The sequence below is a fragment of the Ranitomeya imitator genome, chromosome 2, assembly GCF_032444005.1.
Source record: "Ranitomeya imitator isolate aRanImi1 chromosome 2, aRanImi1.pri, whole genome shotgun sequence".
NCBI lineage: Eukaryota > Metazoa > Chordata > Amphibia > Anura > Dendrobatidae > Ranitomeya > Ranitomeya imitator.
In genome coordinates this window covers 38,511,273-38,530,595 of record NC_091283.1, presented here as the reverse complement: position 1 = coordinate 38,530,595, position 19,323 = coordinate 38,511,273, and the positions used below count along the sequence as shown (strand labels likewise).

General features: G+C 43.8%; 1 protein-coding gene across 1 annotated transcript in view; it reads right to left on the bottom strand.

The window, feature by feature from the left end:
• Nucleotides 1–19,323, bottom strand: part of LOC138667152 (myelin protein P0-like) — a 108,347-nt gene that overhangs the window by 33,900 nt on the left and 55,124 nt on the right. Inside the window, exon 4 of the mRNA XM_069755451.1 lies at nt 16,436–16,458. Coding sequence (XP_069611552.1) covers nt 16,436–16,458 — 23 coding nt within the window. The remainder of the gene's footprint in view (nt 1–16,435; nt 16,459–19,323) is intronic.

Below are 19,323 nucleotides of genomic sequence, written 5' to 3'. Positions count from 1 at the left end.
ACCCGATGCGTTAGAATCGGGCCACAATCTAGTTATGATATAATTGTCGCCATGGCAATCATTATGACATAATTTTCTCCATGGCAACCATTTATGACATCATCGCCATGACATCCTATTATGACATCATAGTTACCATGGCCACCATTATGACAACATTATCGACATGGCAACCTTTATGGCATCGTTGCTGCCACGGCAACCCCTTATGACATCATAGTCACCATGGCAACCATTATGACATCATTATCGCCATGGCAACCTATTATGACATTATCGCCTCCAAGGCAAACATTATGACATCATCGTCGAAATAGGGAAGCTATTATGGCATTATTGTCGCCATGGCAACTATTATGACATCGTCATGGCAACCGTTATGACATCATCACCAAGGAAACTATTATGACATCATCATCACCATGGCAACCCATTAAGACATCATTATCACCATGGCAACCATATAACATCATTGTCGCCATGGCAACCATTATGACATCATCCTCGCCTTGTGAACCTATTATGCCATCATTGTTGCATTGGGAACCTTTTATTATATCATTGTCTCCATGGCAACCTTTTATGACATCATTGTCGCAATGAAAATGTATTATAGCATTATTGTCCCAATGGCAAGCTATTATGACATTATTGTCGATTGACAACCCATTATGAAATAATCGTCGCCATGGCAACTATTATATAATCACCATGGCATCCCATTATGACATCATAGTCACCATGTCAACCGTTATGGAATTGTTGTCACAATGGCAAGCCCTTATGACATCATAGTCACCATGGCAATTATTATGACATCATTATCACCATGGCAACCTATTATGACATTATTGTCACCAAGGTAAACATTATGACATCACCGTCGCCACAGAAAGCTATTATAGCATCATTGCCGCCATAGCAACCATTATGACATTTACGTCCCCACAGCAACCTATCATAGCATCATTGTTGCCATGACAGCCCATTATGACACCATTGTCACCATGGCAACCATTAAGGCAACATTGTCGCCGTGGCAATCCATTATGACACGATAGTTACCATGGAACCCTATTATGGCATTATTGTTTTATAGCAACCCATTATGACATCATCATCACCATGGCAACCCATTATGGCATCATTATCACAATGGCAACCCATTATGACACAATTTTTACCACGGTAACCATTATGATGTGATTGTCGCCATGGAAACCTACTATGACATCATTTTGCCATGGATACGTATTATGACATCATTGTCGCCATGGCAACCATTATGTTGTCATCATCGCAATGACAACCATTATGCTGTCACTGCCACCATGGCGACCATTATGACATCAATGTCACCATGGCAACCATTATGACATCACTGTGGCCATGGCAACCTATCAGAGCATCATTGTCTCCATGACAACTCATTGTGACATCATTATCGCCATGGCAACCTATTATGATGTGATTGTCACCATGGAAACCTACTATGACATCATTTCACCATAGCAACATATTATGACATCATTTCACCATGGCAACTATTATGACATCATTGTCGCCATGGCAACCATTATTACATCATCATCACCATGAAAACTTACTACTGTATCAATGTCACAATAGCAACCCATTATGAAATCATCATCACCATGGCAACCACTATGACATCATCGTCCTCATGGCAACCTATCATGGCATCATTGTCTTTATGGCTACCCACTATTACATCATTTTCACCATGGAAATTGTTATGACATCATCATCACCATGGAAACCCATTATGGCATCATTTTCACCCTGGCAACCATTTTGATGTGATTGTCGCCATGGAAACCTACTATGACATCATTTTGCCATAGCAACTTATTATGACATCATTGTCGCCATGGCAACTTATTATGACATCATTGTCGCCATGGCAACCGTTATAACATCACCGTTGCCATGGTAACCATTATGTTGTCATTGTCGCCATGGCAACCATTATGACATAATTATTGCCATGGCAACCATTATGACATCAACATCGCCATGGCAACCTATCATAGCATCTTTGTCACCATGGCAACCCACTATGGCATCATTATTGCCATGGCCACCCATTATGACACCATTTTCACCATGGCAACCAATGTGATGTGATTGTCGCCATGGAAACCTACTATGACATCATTTCTCAATGGCAACTTATCATGACATAATTGTCGCCATGGCAACTATTATGACATCATTATTGCCATGGCAACCATTATAACATTAACGTTGCCATGACAACTTACTACTGAATCATTGCCACAATAGCAACCGATTATGACATCATCGTCCCTATGGCAACCTAGCATGGCATCATTGTTGCCATGGCAGCCCATTATGACACCATTGTCACCATGGCAACCATTATAGCAACATTGTCACCATTGCAATCCATTATGACACCATCCTCACCATGGAACCCAATTATGACATTATTGTCGATTGACAACCCATTATGAAATCATCGTTGCCATGGCAACTATTATATCATCACCATGGCATCCCATTATGACATCATAATCACCATGTCAACCTTTATGGAATTGTTGTCACAATGGCAAGCCCTTATGACATCATAGTCACCATGGCAATTATTATGACATCATTATCACCATGGCAACCTATTATGACATTATTGTCATCAAGGTAAACATTATGACATCATCGTCGCCATAGAAAGCTATTATAGCATCATTGTCGCCATAGCAACCATTATGACATCAACGTCCCCACAGCAACCTATCATAGCATCATTGTTGCCATGACAGCCCATTATGACACCATTGTCATCATAGTAACATAGTAACATAGTAACATAGTAAGGCCGAAAAAAGACATTTGTCCATCCAGTTCAGCCTATATTCCATCATAATAAATCCCCAGATCTACGTCCTTCTACAGAACCTAATAATTGTATGATACAATATTGTTCTGCTCCAGGAAGACATCCAGGCCTCTCTTGAACCCCTCGACTGAGTTCGCCATCACCACCTCCTCAGGCAAGCAATTCCAGATTCTCACTGCCCTAACAGTAAAGAATCCTCTTCTATGTTGTTGGAAAAACCTTCTCTCCTCCAGACGCAAAGAATGCCCCCTTGTGCCCGTCACCTTCCTTGGTATAAACAGATCCTCAGCGAGATATTTGTCCCCTTATATACTTATACATGGTTATTAGATCGCCCCTCAGTCGTCTTTTTTCTAGACTAAATAATCCTAATTTCGCTAATCTATCTGGGTATTGTAGTTCTCCCATCCCCTTTATTAATTTTGTTGCCCTCCTTTGTACTTTCTCTAGTTCCATTATATCCTTCCTGAGCACCGGTGCCCAAAACTGGACACAGTACTCCATGTGCGGTCTAACTAGGGATTTGTACAGAGGCAGTATAATGCTCTCATCATGTGTATCCAGACCTCTTTTAATGCACCCCATGATCCTGTTTGCCTTGGCAGCTGCTGCCTGGCACTGGCTGCTCCAGGTAAGTTTATCATTAACTAGGATCCCCAAGTCCTTCTCCCTGTCAGATTTACCCAGTGGTTTCCCGTTCAGTGTGTAATGGTGATATTGATTCCTTCTTCCCATGTGTATAACCTTACATTTATCATTGTTAAACCTCATCTGCCACCTTTCAGCCCAAGTTTCCAACTTATCCAGATCCATCTGTAGCAGAATACTATCTTCTCTTGTATTAACTGCTTTACATAGTTTTGTATCATCTGCAAATATCGATATTTTACTGTGTAAACCTTCTACCAGATCATTAATGAATATGTTGAAGAGAACAGGTCCCAATACTGACCCCTGCGGTACCCCACTGGTCACAGCGACCCAGTTAGAGACTATACCATTTATAACCACCCTCTGCTTTCTATCACTAAGCCAGTTACTAACCCATTTACACACATTTTCCCCCAGACCAAGCATTCTCATTTTGTGTACCAACCTCTTGTGCGGCACGGTATCAAACGCTTTGGAAAAATCGAGATATACCACGTCCAATGACTCACCGTGGTCCAGCCTATAGCTTACCTCTTCATAAAAACTGATTAGATTGGTTTGACAGGAGCGATTTCTCATAAACCCATGCTGATATGGACTTAAACAGTTATTCTCATTGAGATAATCCAGAATAACATCCCTCAGAAACCCTTCAAATATTTTACCAACAATAGAGGTTAGACTTACTGGCCTATAATTTCCAGGTTCACTTTTAGAGCCCTTTTTGAATATTGGCACCACATTTGCTATGCGCCAGTCCTGCGGAACAGACCCTGTCGCTATAGAGTCACTAAAAATAAGAAATAATGGTTTATCTATTACATTACTTAGTTCTCTTAGTACTCGTGGGTGTATGCCATCCGGACCCGGAGATTTATCTATTTTAATCTTATTTAGCCGGTTTCGCACCTCTTCTTGGGTTAGATTGGTGACCCTTAATATAGGGTTTTCATTGTTTCTTGGGATTTCACCTAGCATTTCATTTTCCACCGTGAATACCGTGGAGAAGAAGGTGTTTAATATATTAGCTTTTTCCTCGTCATCTACAACCATTCTTTCCTCACTATTTTTTAAGGGGCCTACATTTTCAGTTTTTATTCTTTTACTATTGATATAGTTGAAGAACAGTTTGGGATTAGTTTTACTCTCCTTAGCAATGTGCTTCTCTGTTTCCTTTTTGGCAGCTTTAATTAGTTTTTTAGATAAAGTATTTTTCTCCCTATAGTTTTTTAGAGCTTCAATGGTGCCATCCTGCTTTAGTAGTGCAAATGCTTTCTTTTTACTGTTAATTGCCTGTCTTACTTCTTTGTTTAGCCACATTGGGTTTTTCCTATTTCTAGTCCTTTTATTCCCACAAGGTATAAACCGCTTACACTGCCTATTTAGGATGTTCTTAAACATTTCCCATTTATCATCTGTATTATTAGTTCTGAGGATATTGTCCCAGTCTACCAGATTAAGGGCATCTCTAAGCTGTTCAAACTTTGCCTTCCTAAAGTTCAGTGTTTTTGTGACTCCCTGACAAGTTCCCCTAGTGAAAGACAGGTGAAACTGCACAATATTGTGGTCGCTATTTCCTAGATGCCCGACCACCTGCAGATTTGTTATTCTGTCAGGTCTATTAGATAGTATTAGGTCTAAAAGTGCTGCTCCTCTGGTTGGATTCTGCACCAATTGTGAAAGATAATTTTTCTTGGTTATTAGCAGAAACCTGTTGCCTTTATGGGTTTCACAGGTTTCTGTTTCCCAGTTAATATCCGGGTAGTTAAAGTCCCCCATAACCAGGACCTCATTATGGGTTGCAGCTTCATCTATCTGCTTTAGAAGTAGACTTTCCATGGTTTCTGCTATATTTGGCAACCATTAAGGCAACATTGTCGCCGTGGCAATCCATTATGACACCATAGTCACCATGGAACCCTATTATGGCATTATTGTTTTATAGCAACCCATTATGACATCATCATCGACATGGCAACCCATTATGGCATCATTATCGCAATGGCAACCCATTATGACACCATTTTTACCACGGCAACCATTATGATGTGATTGTCACCATGGAAACCTACTATGACATCATTTTGCCATGGAAACGTATTATGACATCATTGTCGCCATGGCAACCATTATGTTTTCATCATCGCAATGACAACCATTATGCTGTCACTGCCACCATGGCGACTATTATGACATCAATGTCGCCATGGCAACCATTATGACATCACTGTGGCCATGGCAACCTATCAGAGCATCATTATCTCCATGACAACTCATTGTGACATCATTATCGCCATGGCAACCCATTATGATGTGATTGTCACAATGGAAACCTACTATGACATCATTTCACCATCTATATATATAATTGTCTAAGGGTTTTTCCGTCTGTCTGTCTTTCTGTCTGTCTGTCTGTCTGTCTTTCTGTCTGTCTGTCTGTCCTGGAAATCCCGCGTCTCTGATTGGTCGAGGCCGCCAGGCCTTGACCAATCAACGACGAGCACAGTATCCACGTAGAAATCCCGCGTCTCTGATTGGTCGAGGCCGCCAGGCCTCGACCAATCAGCAACGGGCACAGCGACGATGATGTCATAAAGGACGTAGAAATCCCGCGTCTCTGATTCAGCGACGGGCACAGTATCGACGTAGATGTCATAATGGTTGCCATGGCGACGATGATGTCATAAAGGTTGCCTCGACCAATCAGCGACGGACACAGTCTGCCTTGAATTCTGGAATCATCATTGTCCATATACTACGGGGACATGCATATTCTAGAATACCCGATGCGTTAGAATCGGGCCACAATCTAGTAGCAACATATTATGACATCATTTCATCATGGCAACTATTATGACATCATTGTCGCCATGGCAACCATTATTACATCATCATCACCATGAAAACTTACTACTGTATCAATGTGACAATAGCAACCCATTATGAAATCATCATCACCATGGCAACCACTATGACATCATCGTCCTCATGGCAACCTATCATGGCATCATTGTCTTTATGGCTACCCACTATTACATCATTTTCACCATGGAAATTGTTATGACATCATCATCGCCATGGAAACCCATTATGGCATCATTTTCACCCTGGCAACCATTTTGATGTGATTGTCGCCATGGAAACCTACTATGACATCATTTTGCCATAGCAACTTATTATGACATCATTGTCACCATGGCAACTTATTATGACATCATTGTCGCCATGGCATCCTTTATAACATCACCGTTGCCATGGTAACCATTATGTTGTCATTGTTGCCATGGCAACCATTATGACATAATTATTGCCATGGCAACCATTATGACATCAACATCGCCATGGCAACCTATCATAGCATCTTTGTCACCATTATGTCACCACTATGGCATCATTATTGCCATGGCCACCGATTATGACACCATTTTCACCATGGCAACCAATGTGATGTGATTGTCGCCATGGAAACCTACTATGACATCATTTCTCAATGGCAACTTATCATGACATAATTGTCGCCATGGCAACTATTATGACATCTTTATTGCCATGGCAACCATTATAACATTATTGTTGCCATGACAACTTACTACTGAATCATTGCCACAATAGCAACCGATTATAACATCATCGTCCCTATGGCAACCTATCATGGCATCATTGTTGCCATGGCAGCCCATTATAACACCATTGTCACCATGGCAACCATTATAGCAACATTGTCACCATTGCAATCCATTATGACACCATCCTCACCATGGAACCCTATTATGACATTATTGTCGATTGACAACCCATTATGAAATCATCATCGCCATGGCAACTATTATATCATCACCATGGCATCCCATTATGACATCATAATCACCATGTCAACCTTTATGGAATTGTTGTCACAATGGCAAGCCCTTATGACATCATAGTCACCATGGCAATTATTATGACATCATTATCACCATGGCAACCTATTATGACATTATTGTCACCAAGGTAAACATTATGACATCATCGTCGCCATAGAAAGCTATTATAGCATCATTGTCGCCATAGCAACCATTATGACATCAACGTCCCCACAGCAACCTATCATAGCATCATTGTTGCCATGACAGCCCATTATGACACCATTGTCATCATGGCAACCATTTTAGGCAACATTGTCGCCGTGGCAATCCATTATGACACCATAGTCACCATGGAACCCTATTATGGCATTATTGTTTTATAGCAACCCATTATGACATCATCATCGCCATGGCAACCCATTATGGCATCATTATCGCAATGGCAACCCATTATGACACAATTTTTACCACGGCAACCATTATGATGTGATTGTCGCCATGGAAACCTACTATGACATCATTTTGCCATGGATACGTATTATGACATCATTGTCGCCATGGCAACCATTATGTTGTCATCATCGCAATGACAACCATTATGCTGTCACTGCCACCATGGCGACCATTATGACATCAATGTCGCCATGGCAACCATTATGACATCACTGTGGCCATGGCAACCTATCAGAGCATCATTGTCTCATGACAACTCATTGTGACATCATTATCGCCATGGCAACCCATTATGATGTGATTGTCACCATGGAAACCTACTATGACATCATTTCACCATAGCAACATCTTATGACATCATTTCACCATGGCAACTATTATGACATCATTATTGCCATGGCAACCATTATAACATTATCGTTGCCATGACAAGTTACTACTGAATCATTGCCACAATAGCAACCGATTATGACATCATCGTCCCTATGGCAACCTATCATGGCATCATTGTTGCCATGGCAGCCCAATAAGACACCATTGTCACCATGGCAACCATTATAGCAACATTGTCACCATTGCAATCCATTATGACACCATCCTCACCATGGAACCTATTATGGCATTATTGTCTTTATAGCAACCCATTATGACATCATCGCCATGGAAACCATTATGACATCATCATCACCATGGCAACCATTTATGGCATCATTATCACCATGGCAACCCGTTATGACATCACTGTCGCCATGGCAACCATTATGACATCATCACCTTGGCAAACATTATGATGTGATTGTCGCCATGGGAACCTACTATGACATCAATTCACCATGGCAACTTATTATGACATCATTGTTGCTACGGCAACTGTCATGACATCATTGTCACCATGGCAACCATTATAACATCATCATCGCCATGAGAAACTACTACTGTATCAATGTCACAATAGCAACACATTATGACATCATCATCACCATGGCAACAACTATGACATCATCATCCTCATGGCAACTTATGATAGCATCATTGTCGCCATGGCAGCCCATTATGACACCATCGCTACTATGGCACCCTATTTTGGAATCATTGTCTTTAAGGCACCCCACTATTACATCATTATCACCATGGAAACTGTTATGACATCGTCATCGCCATGGCAACCCATTATGGCAATGGCATCATTTTCACCCCGGCAACCATTATGATGTGATTGTCGCCATGGAAACCTACTATGACATCATTTTGCCATGGCAACTTATTATGACATCATTGTCGCCATGGCGATCATTATGACATCATGCCCGCCACGGCAATCACTATAACATCATCGTCTCCATGGCAACCTATCATAGCATTATTGTCTTTACGGCAACTCATTATGACATCATCATCGCCATGGAAACCATTATGATATCATCACTATGGCAACCCATTAAGGCATCATCATCACCGTGGCAACTCATTGTGACACCATTTTCACCATGGCAACCATTGTTATGTGATCGTCGCTATGGAAACCTACTATGACATCATTTTGCCATGGCAACTTATTATGAAATCATTGTCGCCATGGCAACCTTTTTAACATCATCATTGCCATGGCAACCATTATGTGGTCATCATCGCCATGTCAACCATTATGACATCATTGTCGCCATGGCAACCATTATGACATCATCATCATCATGGCAACCATTATGACATAATCATCTCCATGGCAACCCATTTTGGCACATTATCGCCATGGCAACCCATTATGACACCAGTTTCACCATGGCAACCATTATGACATGGATGCCATGGCAACTATTATGACATAATCGTCTCCATTTCAACCATTATAACATCATCATCGCCATGACAAATTACTATTGTATCAATGTCACAATAGCAACCCATTATGACATCATCGTCATCATGGCAACCACTATGACATCATCGTCCCCATGGCAACCTTTCATAGCATCATTGCCACCATGGCAGCCCATTATGACACCATTGTCACCATGGCAACCATTATGACAACATTGTTACCATGGCAATCCATTATGACACCATCGTCACCATGGAACTCTATTGTGGCATCATTGTTTTTATGGCAGCCCATTATGACAACATCATCACCATGGAAATAGTTATGACATCATCATTACTATGGCAACCTATTATGGCATCATTGTCGCCATGGCAACCCACTATGACACAATTTCACCATGGCAAGGATTATGACATCATATTCACCATGGCAACTATTATGACATCATCGTCGCCATGTTAACCATTATTACATCATTGTCACCATGGTAATCATTATGACATCATCGCCATGGCAACCTATTATGACATCATTGCTGCCATGGCACACATTATGACATCATTGTCACCATGGCAACCAATTCTGTAATCCATTATGGCATCATAATCACCATTGCAACCTATTATGACATTTTTACAGCCATGGCAACCTATTATGACACCATTGTCGACTTGTCGACCATTATTACATCACCTTCACCATAGCAACCATTATGACATCGCCATGGCAACTTATTATGACATATTTGTCGCCATGGCAACCATTATGACATCTTCATCGCCATGGCATCCATTATGACATCGTCGCATTGGAAACCTATTATGGCATTATTGTATTCATAGCAGCCTATTTTGGTATCATTGTTGAAATGGCAACCCATGGCATCATCATATCCATGGCAACCATTATGACATCATCGTCACCATGGCAACCATTATGACATCATCGTCGCCATGGAAGCCATTATGACACCATTTTCACCGTGGCAACCATTATGATGTGATTGCCCCATGGAAACCTACTATGACATCATTTTGCCATGGCAACTTATTGTGACATCATTCCTGCCATGGCAATCTTTATAACGTCATCATCTCCATGGCAACCATTATGTTGTCATCATCAACATAGCAACCATTATGACATCATCATCACCTTGGTAACCTATTGTGACATTATTGTCACCATGACAGCACATAATGGCATCATCATCGCCATGGCAACTAATATGACCTCATTATTGCCATGGCAACCATTATAACATCATCATCGCTATGACAACTTACTACGGTATCAATGTCACAATAACAACCCATTATGACATCATCATCCCCATGGCAACCTATCATAGAATCATTGTCATCATGGCAACGATTATGACAAAATTGTCACCATGGCAATCCATTATGACATCATCGTCACCATGGCACCATATTATGGCATCATTGTCTTTATGGCAACCCATTATGACATCATCGCCATGGAAACCATTAAGACATCATCATCGCCATGGAAACCATTATGACATTATTGTCGCCATGGCAGCCATTATGACATCATCATCCTCATGGCAACCTATCATAGCATCATTGCCGCCATGGCAACCCATTATGGCATCGTTATCGCCATGGCAACCCATTATGACACCATTTTTACCATGGCAACCATTATAATGTGATTGTCATCATGTAAACCTGCTATGACGTAATATGAGCAGGAAAGAATATGGCAGCACTCACCAATCTTCTGTGCAGGTTACTTTATTAGTGCATTATCTTCACAGCGCGGGGGTGTACAATAATGCACTAATAAAGTAACCTGCACAGAAGATTGGTGAGTGCTGCCATATTCTTTCCTGCTCATATGCACGTTCGTATGCTTCTCTGGCTATAGCACCCGAAATCAAGCAGACCAGCAGAGGTTCATATACCGGACCGTTCATTGTGGGTTTTAATTTTAGTGGTGCGGATCGCTTTTTTCTTTGACTGTTTTACTACTATGACGTAATGTCGCCATGGCAACTTATCATGACATCATTGTCGCCATTATTATGACATCATTATTGCCATGGCAACCATTATAACATCATAATCAAAATGACAACTTACTAGTGTATCAATTACGACATCATAGTTGCCATGGCAACCATAATGACATTGTAGCCTTGGGAACCTATTATGGCATTATTGTCTCCATGGCAGCCTATTATGGTATCATTGTTCCCATAGCAACCATTATGACATCATCATCACCATGGCAACCCATTATAACACCATTGTCACCATGTCAACCATTATGACATCATTGTCACCATGGCAACCTATTATGAAATCATTTTTGCCATGGCAACCAATTAGGACATAATTGTCACCATGGCAACCATATAACATCATTGTCGCCATGGCAACTATGGTGACATCATCCTCACCTTGGTAACCTATTATGACATCATTGTCACCATGGCAAACTATTATGACGTCATTGTAGCAATGACAACCTATTATAGCATTATTGGCGCCATGGCTAGCTATGATGACATTATAATCGATTTGGCAACCCATTATGACATCATTGTCACCATGGTAACCATTATGACATCATCGGCACCATGGCAACCATTATGACATTGTCGCCATGGCATCCCATTATGACATAATTGTCACCATGTTAGCCATTATGACATTATTGGTGCCATGGCAACCATTAAGACATCATCATTGCCACGGCAACTCATTATCGCATCATTATCGCCATGGCAAACTATTATGACACCATTTTGACCTAAACACTTGATTGAGCGGGCACCATCCAAATAATGAAGCACAAAATGGGGATCACCATATGCATACCACACAATAGTAACAGCAAACAAGAACAAGTGTATGCATAAAGATAGGGATCACCACAAATCACTAGAAATATCAAAAAAATCTTTATTAGAGGAACAACTTACACAAGAACATTAAAAACATCTAAAAACATAGTTAAGAATAATGGGTCCACTATAATAACAGATAAATGCTGACACACATGGACACCCTACACAGCAAATACGGATAATCTATTCACATTAGACATGAATACAATCTGATCCCAATAGCCTACAAAAATACCCAATAGTGCACACTGTATAAATAAACACTTCAAAATATCAAACAGTCGGGTAAACACAAATGTGTCACTAGCTACCGTAATCGCTAGAGGATCTGGTATGGAGGCACTAGTCCCCAATCCCTACCACTAGTTCGCCCTCCTGCTAGATAGCAAATGGTCCCTTACCCGACTCAGTGTGAACACTTCTAAAGAAAAGTCCTAAGCCGGCAGGCATATCAGGTCAGAGAAGCTGTGTGGGTGCCAAGGTCTTGGCATAGGTGCTTGGCATAGGTGGTTTTCCTTTATTGGATGTTTTCCTTTATTAGATACTGCCCTTCCCTTGGTTGTTCCTTCCCGGGGAAAGGCGTGGCTATTCACTGCCTGCGTTGAGAAACACGTGATGGTGTCTCCGCAGCTCCTCTACTTGCATTTGCATATTTGGGGGCAGTATTCTGGATCACTGCGTTGAGAAACACGTGATGGTGTCTCCTGTCATGATCCCAATGGCAGGGGATCACTAAAGGACAAGCACAAATACAAACAAGCTCTAGGGCGATGGAACCTGAGCTGACCGCGACCCTGAACCTAACACACAAATAAAAGTAGCCGGGGAACGTGCCTGCGATGATCCTAGACGTCTCGCTCCAGCCGAAGATCTAACTTCCCCTATTAGAAGACACACAGACCTCTCTTGCCTCCAGAGAAATACCCCACAGAAATAGCAGCCCCCCACATATAATGACGGTGAAATGAGAGGAAAGCACATACGCAGTATGAAAACAGTTTCAGCAAAATGAGGCCCGCTAAAGCTAGATAGCAGAGGATACAAAAGTGAACTGCGCGGTCAGCGAAAAACCCTTTAAAAAACCATCCTGAAATTACTTGAACTCATGTGCCAACTCATGGTACATGAGGAGCAATTTCAGCCCACTAGAGCAACCAGCAGCAATAATCACATATCTGCAGGCTGGACTAAAAACCAAATAAAGCAAAACACCAAAACAGGAAAATCCAAACTTAGCTTGACCAGAAGGTTCTAGGAGCAGGGAGCAGAGGTAACAAGACACACTGGATACATTGATAACCGGCGAGGAAATGCCAGCAAAGCCAGGTTAAATAGGAAACTCCCATATCCTGATGGAACAGGTGGAACCCAGAGACCCAGGAAAGACAAGTCACCCAGTACCATCAGTAACCACCAGAGGGAGCCCAAAAACAGAACTCACAACAGTCTCCGCGGTGTTGGATGTTTTCGTCTCCACGAGGTCAACCATCCGTGCCTTTATAGACTTTCTACTAGGCACTGCTCCTGATAGCCAGTTTCCTACTCCACACTGATGAGGGGCAAAACCCCGAAACAGCTGTCTGTAGATGGATACCATGCTTGGCATAGGTGGTTTTCCTTTATTGGATGTTTTCCTTTATTGGATGCTGCCCTTCCCTTGGTTGTTCCTTCCCGGGGAAAGGCCTGGCTATTCACTGCCTGCGTTGAGAAACACGTGATGGTTTCTCCGCAGCTCCTCTACTTGCATTTGCATATTTGGGGGCAGTGTTCTGGATCACTGCATTGAGAAACACGTGATGGTGTCTCCGCGGTGTTGGATGTTTTGGTCTCCACGAGGCCAATCATCCGTGCCTTTATAGACTTTCTACTAGGCACTGCTCCTGATAGCCAGTTTCCTACTCCACACTGATGAGGGGCAAAACCCCGAAACAGCTGTCTGTGGATGGATACCATGCTTGGCATAGGTGGTTTTCCTTTATTGGATGTTTTCCTTTATTGGATGCTGCCCTTCCCTTGGTTGTTCCTTCCCGGGGAAAGGCCTGGCTATTCACTGCCTGCGTTGAGAAACACGTGATGGTGTCTCCGCAGCTCCTCTACTTGCTATTGTGACGTCATTGTCACCATGGCAACCCATGATAAAACTATTATGACATCATTTTGCCATGAAAACTTATTATGACATCATTGTTGCCATGGCAACCATTACAACATCATCATTGTTAGGTGCCGAGTTCCCTCCGCTGCACAGGGGGAATCTCGAACTATGTCTGCTGCGGTCTCCCATTCTCCAGCCGCAGTGGAACCTGCTCAGCAGAGACGTCGATCCCAGCGTCTGGCTCAAGCTGATACTGTGCACTTGGTTACTGCTGCTGCCTTTCCAGGCTCTGCCTTTGTAGCCAGCACCGATCAGCAGCGAGCAGGCCTTTTCCCATACTAAGCATGCCCACAGGACGACCTCCCATTGGAGGGCGGGGGTCACATGCTCAGGTCCTGTTGCGGCTCCTATTGGACTATCAGGAAGGCCCCGGAGCGCTACTGCTATAAAAGGTTTTCATGGCCACTCGGCCATGCACTAGTCTAAAGTGTGTGCTTGTAAGCTCCTAATCATTCCCATCCCTAGAGTTGTTACCTGCTCGTGAATGGTGGAGCTACCTAGCGCCCGACAGTGCTATCCTGCACATCTAGCACACAATACTGCGTCTTTTAGCAGCGACCACCAGTGCGGCGCTGTGCGCAAATAGTGCGCTGTCCTGGCCCTAGTTAGGGTGGTTAGTGGTGTCTGCCAGAGTGGCGCTGTACACACTTTTGTGCGGTAAATTATTAGCTCAGCTCTATCCCTGACACCACAGAAGCGGTGTCGAGCACAAGAGGTCTAGAGGAACTCTACCCTGAGTCTTGGGGCAGAGTTCTGTGACTCTTTGCTTGTGCTCTCTGTGTGGTATCGCGGCCCTGTGATGCAACAGGGTTCATTCCTTCATACCGGGTGAAGCTAACCCATGTGTGTATTCTCATTGTACCGCCATATAGTCCGCCATTACCGAGCAGCAGGTGTCCTTTCTGTACGGTGGTCCCCAAACTGCGAACGCACCTCATATCCTCTCTATTATTTGGTGAATTCCGCCAGTCCTAACAATCGTTGCCATGGCAACCATTATGTTATCATTGTCGCCACGGCAACCGTTATGACAATATTGTCGCCATGGCAACATTTATGACATCATCATCGCCATGGCAACCTATCATAGCATTACTGTCACCATGGCAACCCATTATGGCATGATTGTAGCCATTGCAATCCATTATAACACCATTTTCACCATGGCAACCACTATGACATCATTTTGCCATGGAAACTTATTATGACATCATTGTCGCCATGACGATCATTATAACAGCATCATTGCCATGGCAACCATTATGTTGTCATCGACCCTATGGCAACCATTATGACATCATCATCATCGTAACATATTGTGACATCATTGTCACCATTGCAACCCATAATGACATCATCATCGCCATGGCAATTATTATGACATCAATAGCAACCCATTATGACATCATCATCACCATGGCAACCACAATGACATCATGCATTCGGGATATCCTTACAGTGACATACGCTTTGTCAGAAAAGCTACTTCAGTCCATTGAGTGGAGTAGAATTTAATGAGTAAGAAACGCCAACATTTGTAATGAATTTCACAAGGGAGCGTGACCTCACTCTCTATGTCCTCCTCAGCTTCATCAATTTCTGCAAAACTGATTTAAACTGGTGTGAAAATGCCAAGACATGCAAGAAATGTGCGACTTTTTAAAGCTTTTATGCCAGTTATGAGCAACGTCTGCTCCTCACATCTCCCCAATTAAGTACAGTATTATTACAATGACGGTCCACACACCTGATCTTTGGATCTCGATAAACCTGTGAAGAAAGCAAGAGAAGTTGGTTACATTTTATATCATTGAATTACATTTACATCAGTAGTAATAATATAATCTTACATCACACCTGACATCTGGACTCTGCTTTCTGTTCACCAGGAAAAGAACCAAGGAACTAATAAGGAAAAGATTATCTCTCCCAGAATGCAATGCAGCTGGGAACAATAGCTCATCCAATCCCTTTCCCTCGTGCATAACTTCCAGCCCCTTGCCCCAGTGTATAACATCTGGCCCCATTGCCCCCAGTGTATAACATCTGGTCCCACTGCCCCCAGTGTATAACATCTGGTCCCATTGCCCCCAGTGTATAACATCTGGTCCCATTGCCCCCAGTGTATAACATCTGGTCCCATTGCCCCCAGTGTATAACATCTGGCCCCACTGCCCCCAGTGTATAACATCTGGTCCCATTGCCCCCAGTGTATAACATCTGGCCCCACTGCCCCCAGTGTATAACATCTGGTCCCATTGCCCCCAGTGTATAACATCTGGTCCCATTGCCCCCAGTGTATAACATCTGGTCCCATTGCCCCCAGTGTATAACATCTGGCCCCATTGCCCCCAGTGTATAACATCTGGCCCCATTGCCCCCAGTGTATAACATCTGGCCCCACTGCCCCCAGTGTATAACATCTGGCCCCATTGCCTCCTGGTGTATAACATCTTGTCCCATTGCCTCCTGGTGTATAACATCTGGCCCCATTGCCCCAGTGTATAACATCTGGTCCCACTGCCCCCAGTGTATAACATCTGGCCCCATTGCCTCCTGGTGTATAACATCTGGCCCCATTGCCTCCTGGTGTATAACATCTGGTCCCATTGCCTCCTGGTGTATAACATCTGGCCCCATTGCCCCAGTGTATAACATCTGGTCCCACTGCCCCCAGTGTATAACATCTGGCCCCATTGCCCCAGTATATAACATCTGGTCCCACTGCTCCCAGTGTATAACATCTGGTCCCATTGCCTCCTGGTGTATAACATCTGGCCCCATTGCCCCCAGTGTATAACATCTGGCCCCATTGCCCCCAGTGTATAACATCTGGCCCCATTGCCCCCAGTGTATAACATCTGGTCCCATTGCCCCCAGTGTATAACATCTGGTCCCAATGCCCCAGGATATAACATCTGGTCCCATTGCCTCCTGGTGTATAACATCTGGCCCCATTGCCCCAGTGTATAACATCTGGTCCCATTGCCTCCTGGTATATAACATCTGGCCCCATTGCCCCAGTGTATAACATCTGGTCCCACTGCCCCCAGTATATAACATCTGGCCCCATTGCCCCAGTATATAACATCTGGTCCCATTGCCCCCAGTGTATAACATCTGGCCCCATTGCCCCCAGTGTATAACATCTGGCCCCATTGCCCCCAGTGTATAACATCTGGTCCCATTGCCCCCAGTGTATAACATCTGGCCCCATTGCCCCCAGTGTATAACATCTGGTCCCATTGCCCCCAGTGTATAACATCTGGCCCCATTGCCCCCAGTGTATAACATCTGGTCCCATTGCCCCCAGTGTATAACATCTGGTCCCATTGCCCCCAGTGTATAACATCTGGTCCCAATGCCCCAGGATATAACATCTGGTCCCATTGCCTCCTGGTGTATAACATCTGGCCCCATTGCCCCAGTGTATAACATCTGGTCCCACTGCCCCCAGTATATAACATCTGGTCCTACTGCCCCCAGTGTATAACATCTGGTCCCATTGCCCCCAGTGTATAACATCTGGTCCCATTGCCCCCAGTGTATAACATCTGGTCCCAATGCCCCAGGATATAACATCTGGTCCCATTGCCTCCTGGTGTATAACATCTGGCCCCATTGCCCCAGTGTATAACATCTGGTCCCACTGCCCCCAGTATATAACATCTGGTCCTACTGCTCCCAGTGTATAACATCTGGCCCCATTGCCCCCAGTGTATAACATCTGGTCCCACTGCCCCCAGTGTATAACATCTGGTCCCATTGCCCCCAGTGTATAACATCTGGCCCCATTGCCCCCAGTGTATAACATCTGGTCCCACTGCCCCCAGTGTATAACATCTGGTCCCATTGCCCCCAGTGTATAACATCTGGTCCCATTGCCCCCAGTGTATAACATCTGGTCCCATTGCCCCCAGTGTATAACATCTGGCCCCACTGCCCCCAGTGTATAACATCTGGTCCCATTGCCCCCAGTGTATAACATCTGGCCCCACTGCCCCCAGTGTATAACATCTGGTCCCATTGCCCCCAGTGTATAACATCTGGTCCCATTGCCCCCAGTGTATAACATCTGGTCCCATTGCCCCCAGTGTATAACATCTGGCCCCATTGCCCCCAGTGTATAACATCTGGCCCCATTGCCCCCAGTGTATAACATCTGGCCCCACTGCCCCCAGTGTATAACATCTGGCCCCATTGCCTCCTGGTGTATAACATCTTGTCCCATTGCCTCCTGGTGTATAACATCTGGCCCCATTGCCCCAGTGTATAACATCTGGTCCCACTGCCCCCAGTGTATAACATCTGGCCCCATTGCCTCCTGGTGTATAACATCTGGCCCCATTGCCTCCTGGTGTATAACATCTGGTCCCATTGCCTCCTGGTGTATAACATCTGGCCCCATTGCCCCAGTGTATAACATCTGGTCCCACTGCCCCCAGTGTATAACATCTGGCCCCATTGCCCCAGTATATAACATCTGGTCCCACTGCTCCCAGTGTATAACATCTGGTCCCATTGCCTCCTGGTGTATAACATCTGGCCCCATTGCCCCCAGTGTATAACATCTGGCCCCATTGCCCCAGTGTATAACATCTGGCCCCATTGCCCCCAGTGTATAACATCTGGTCC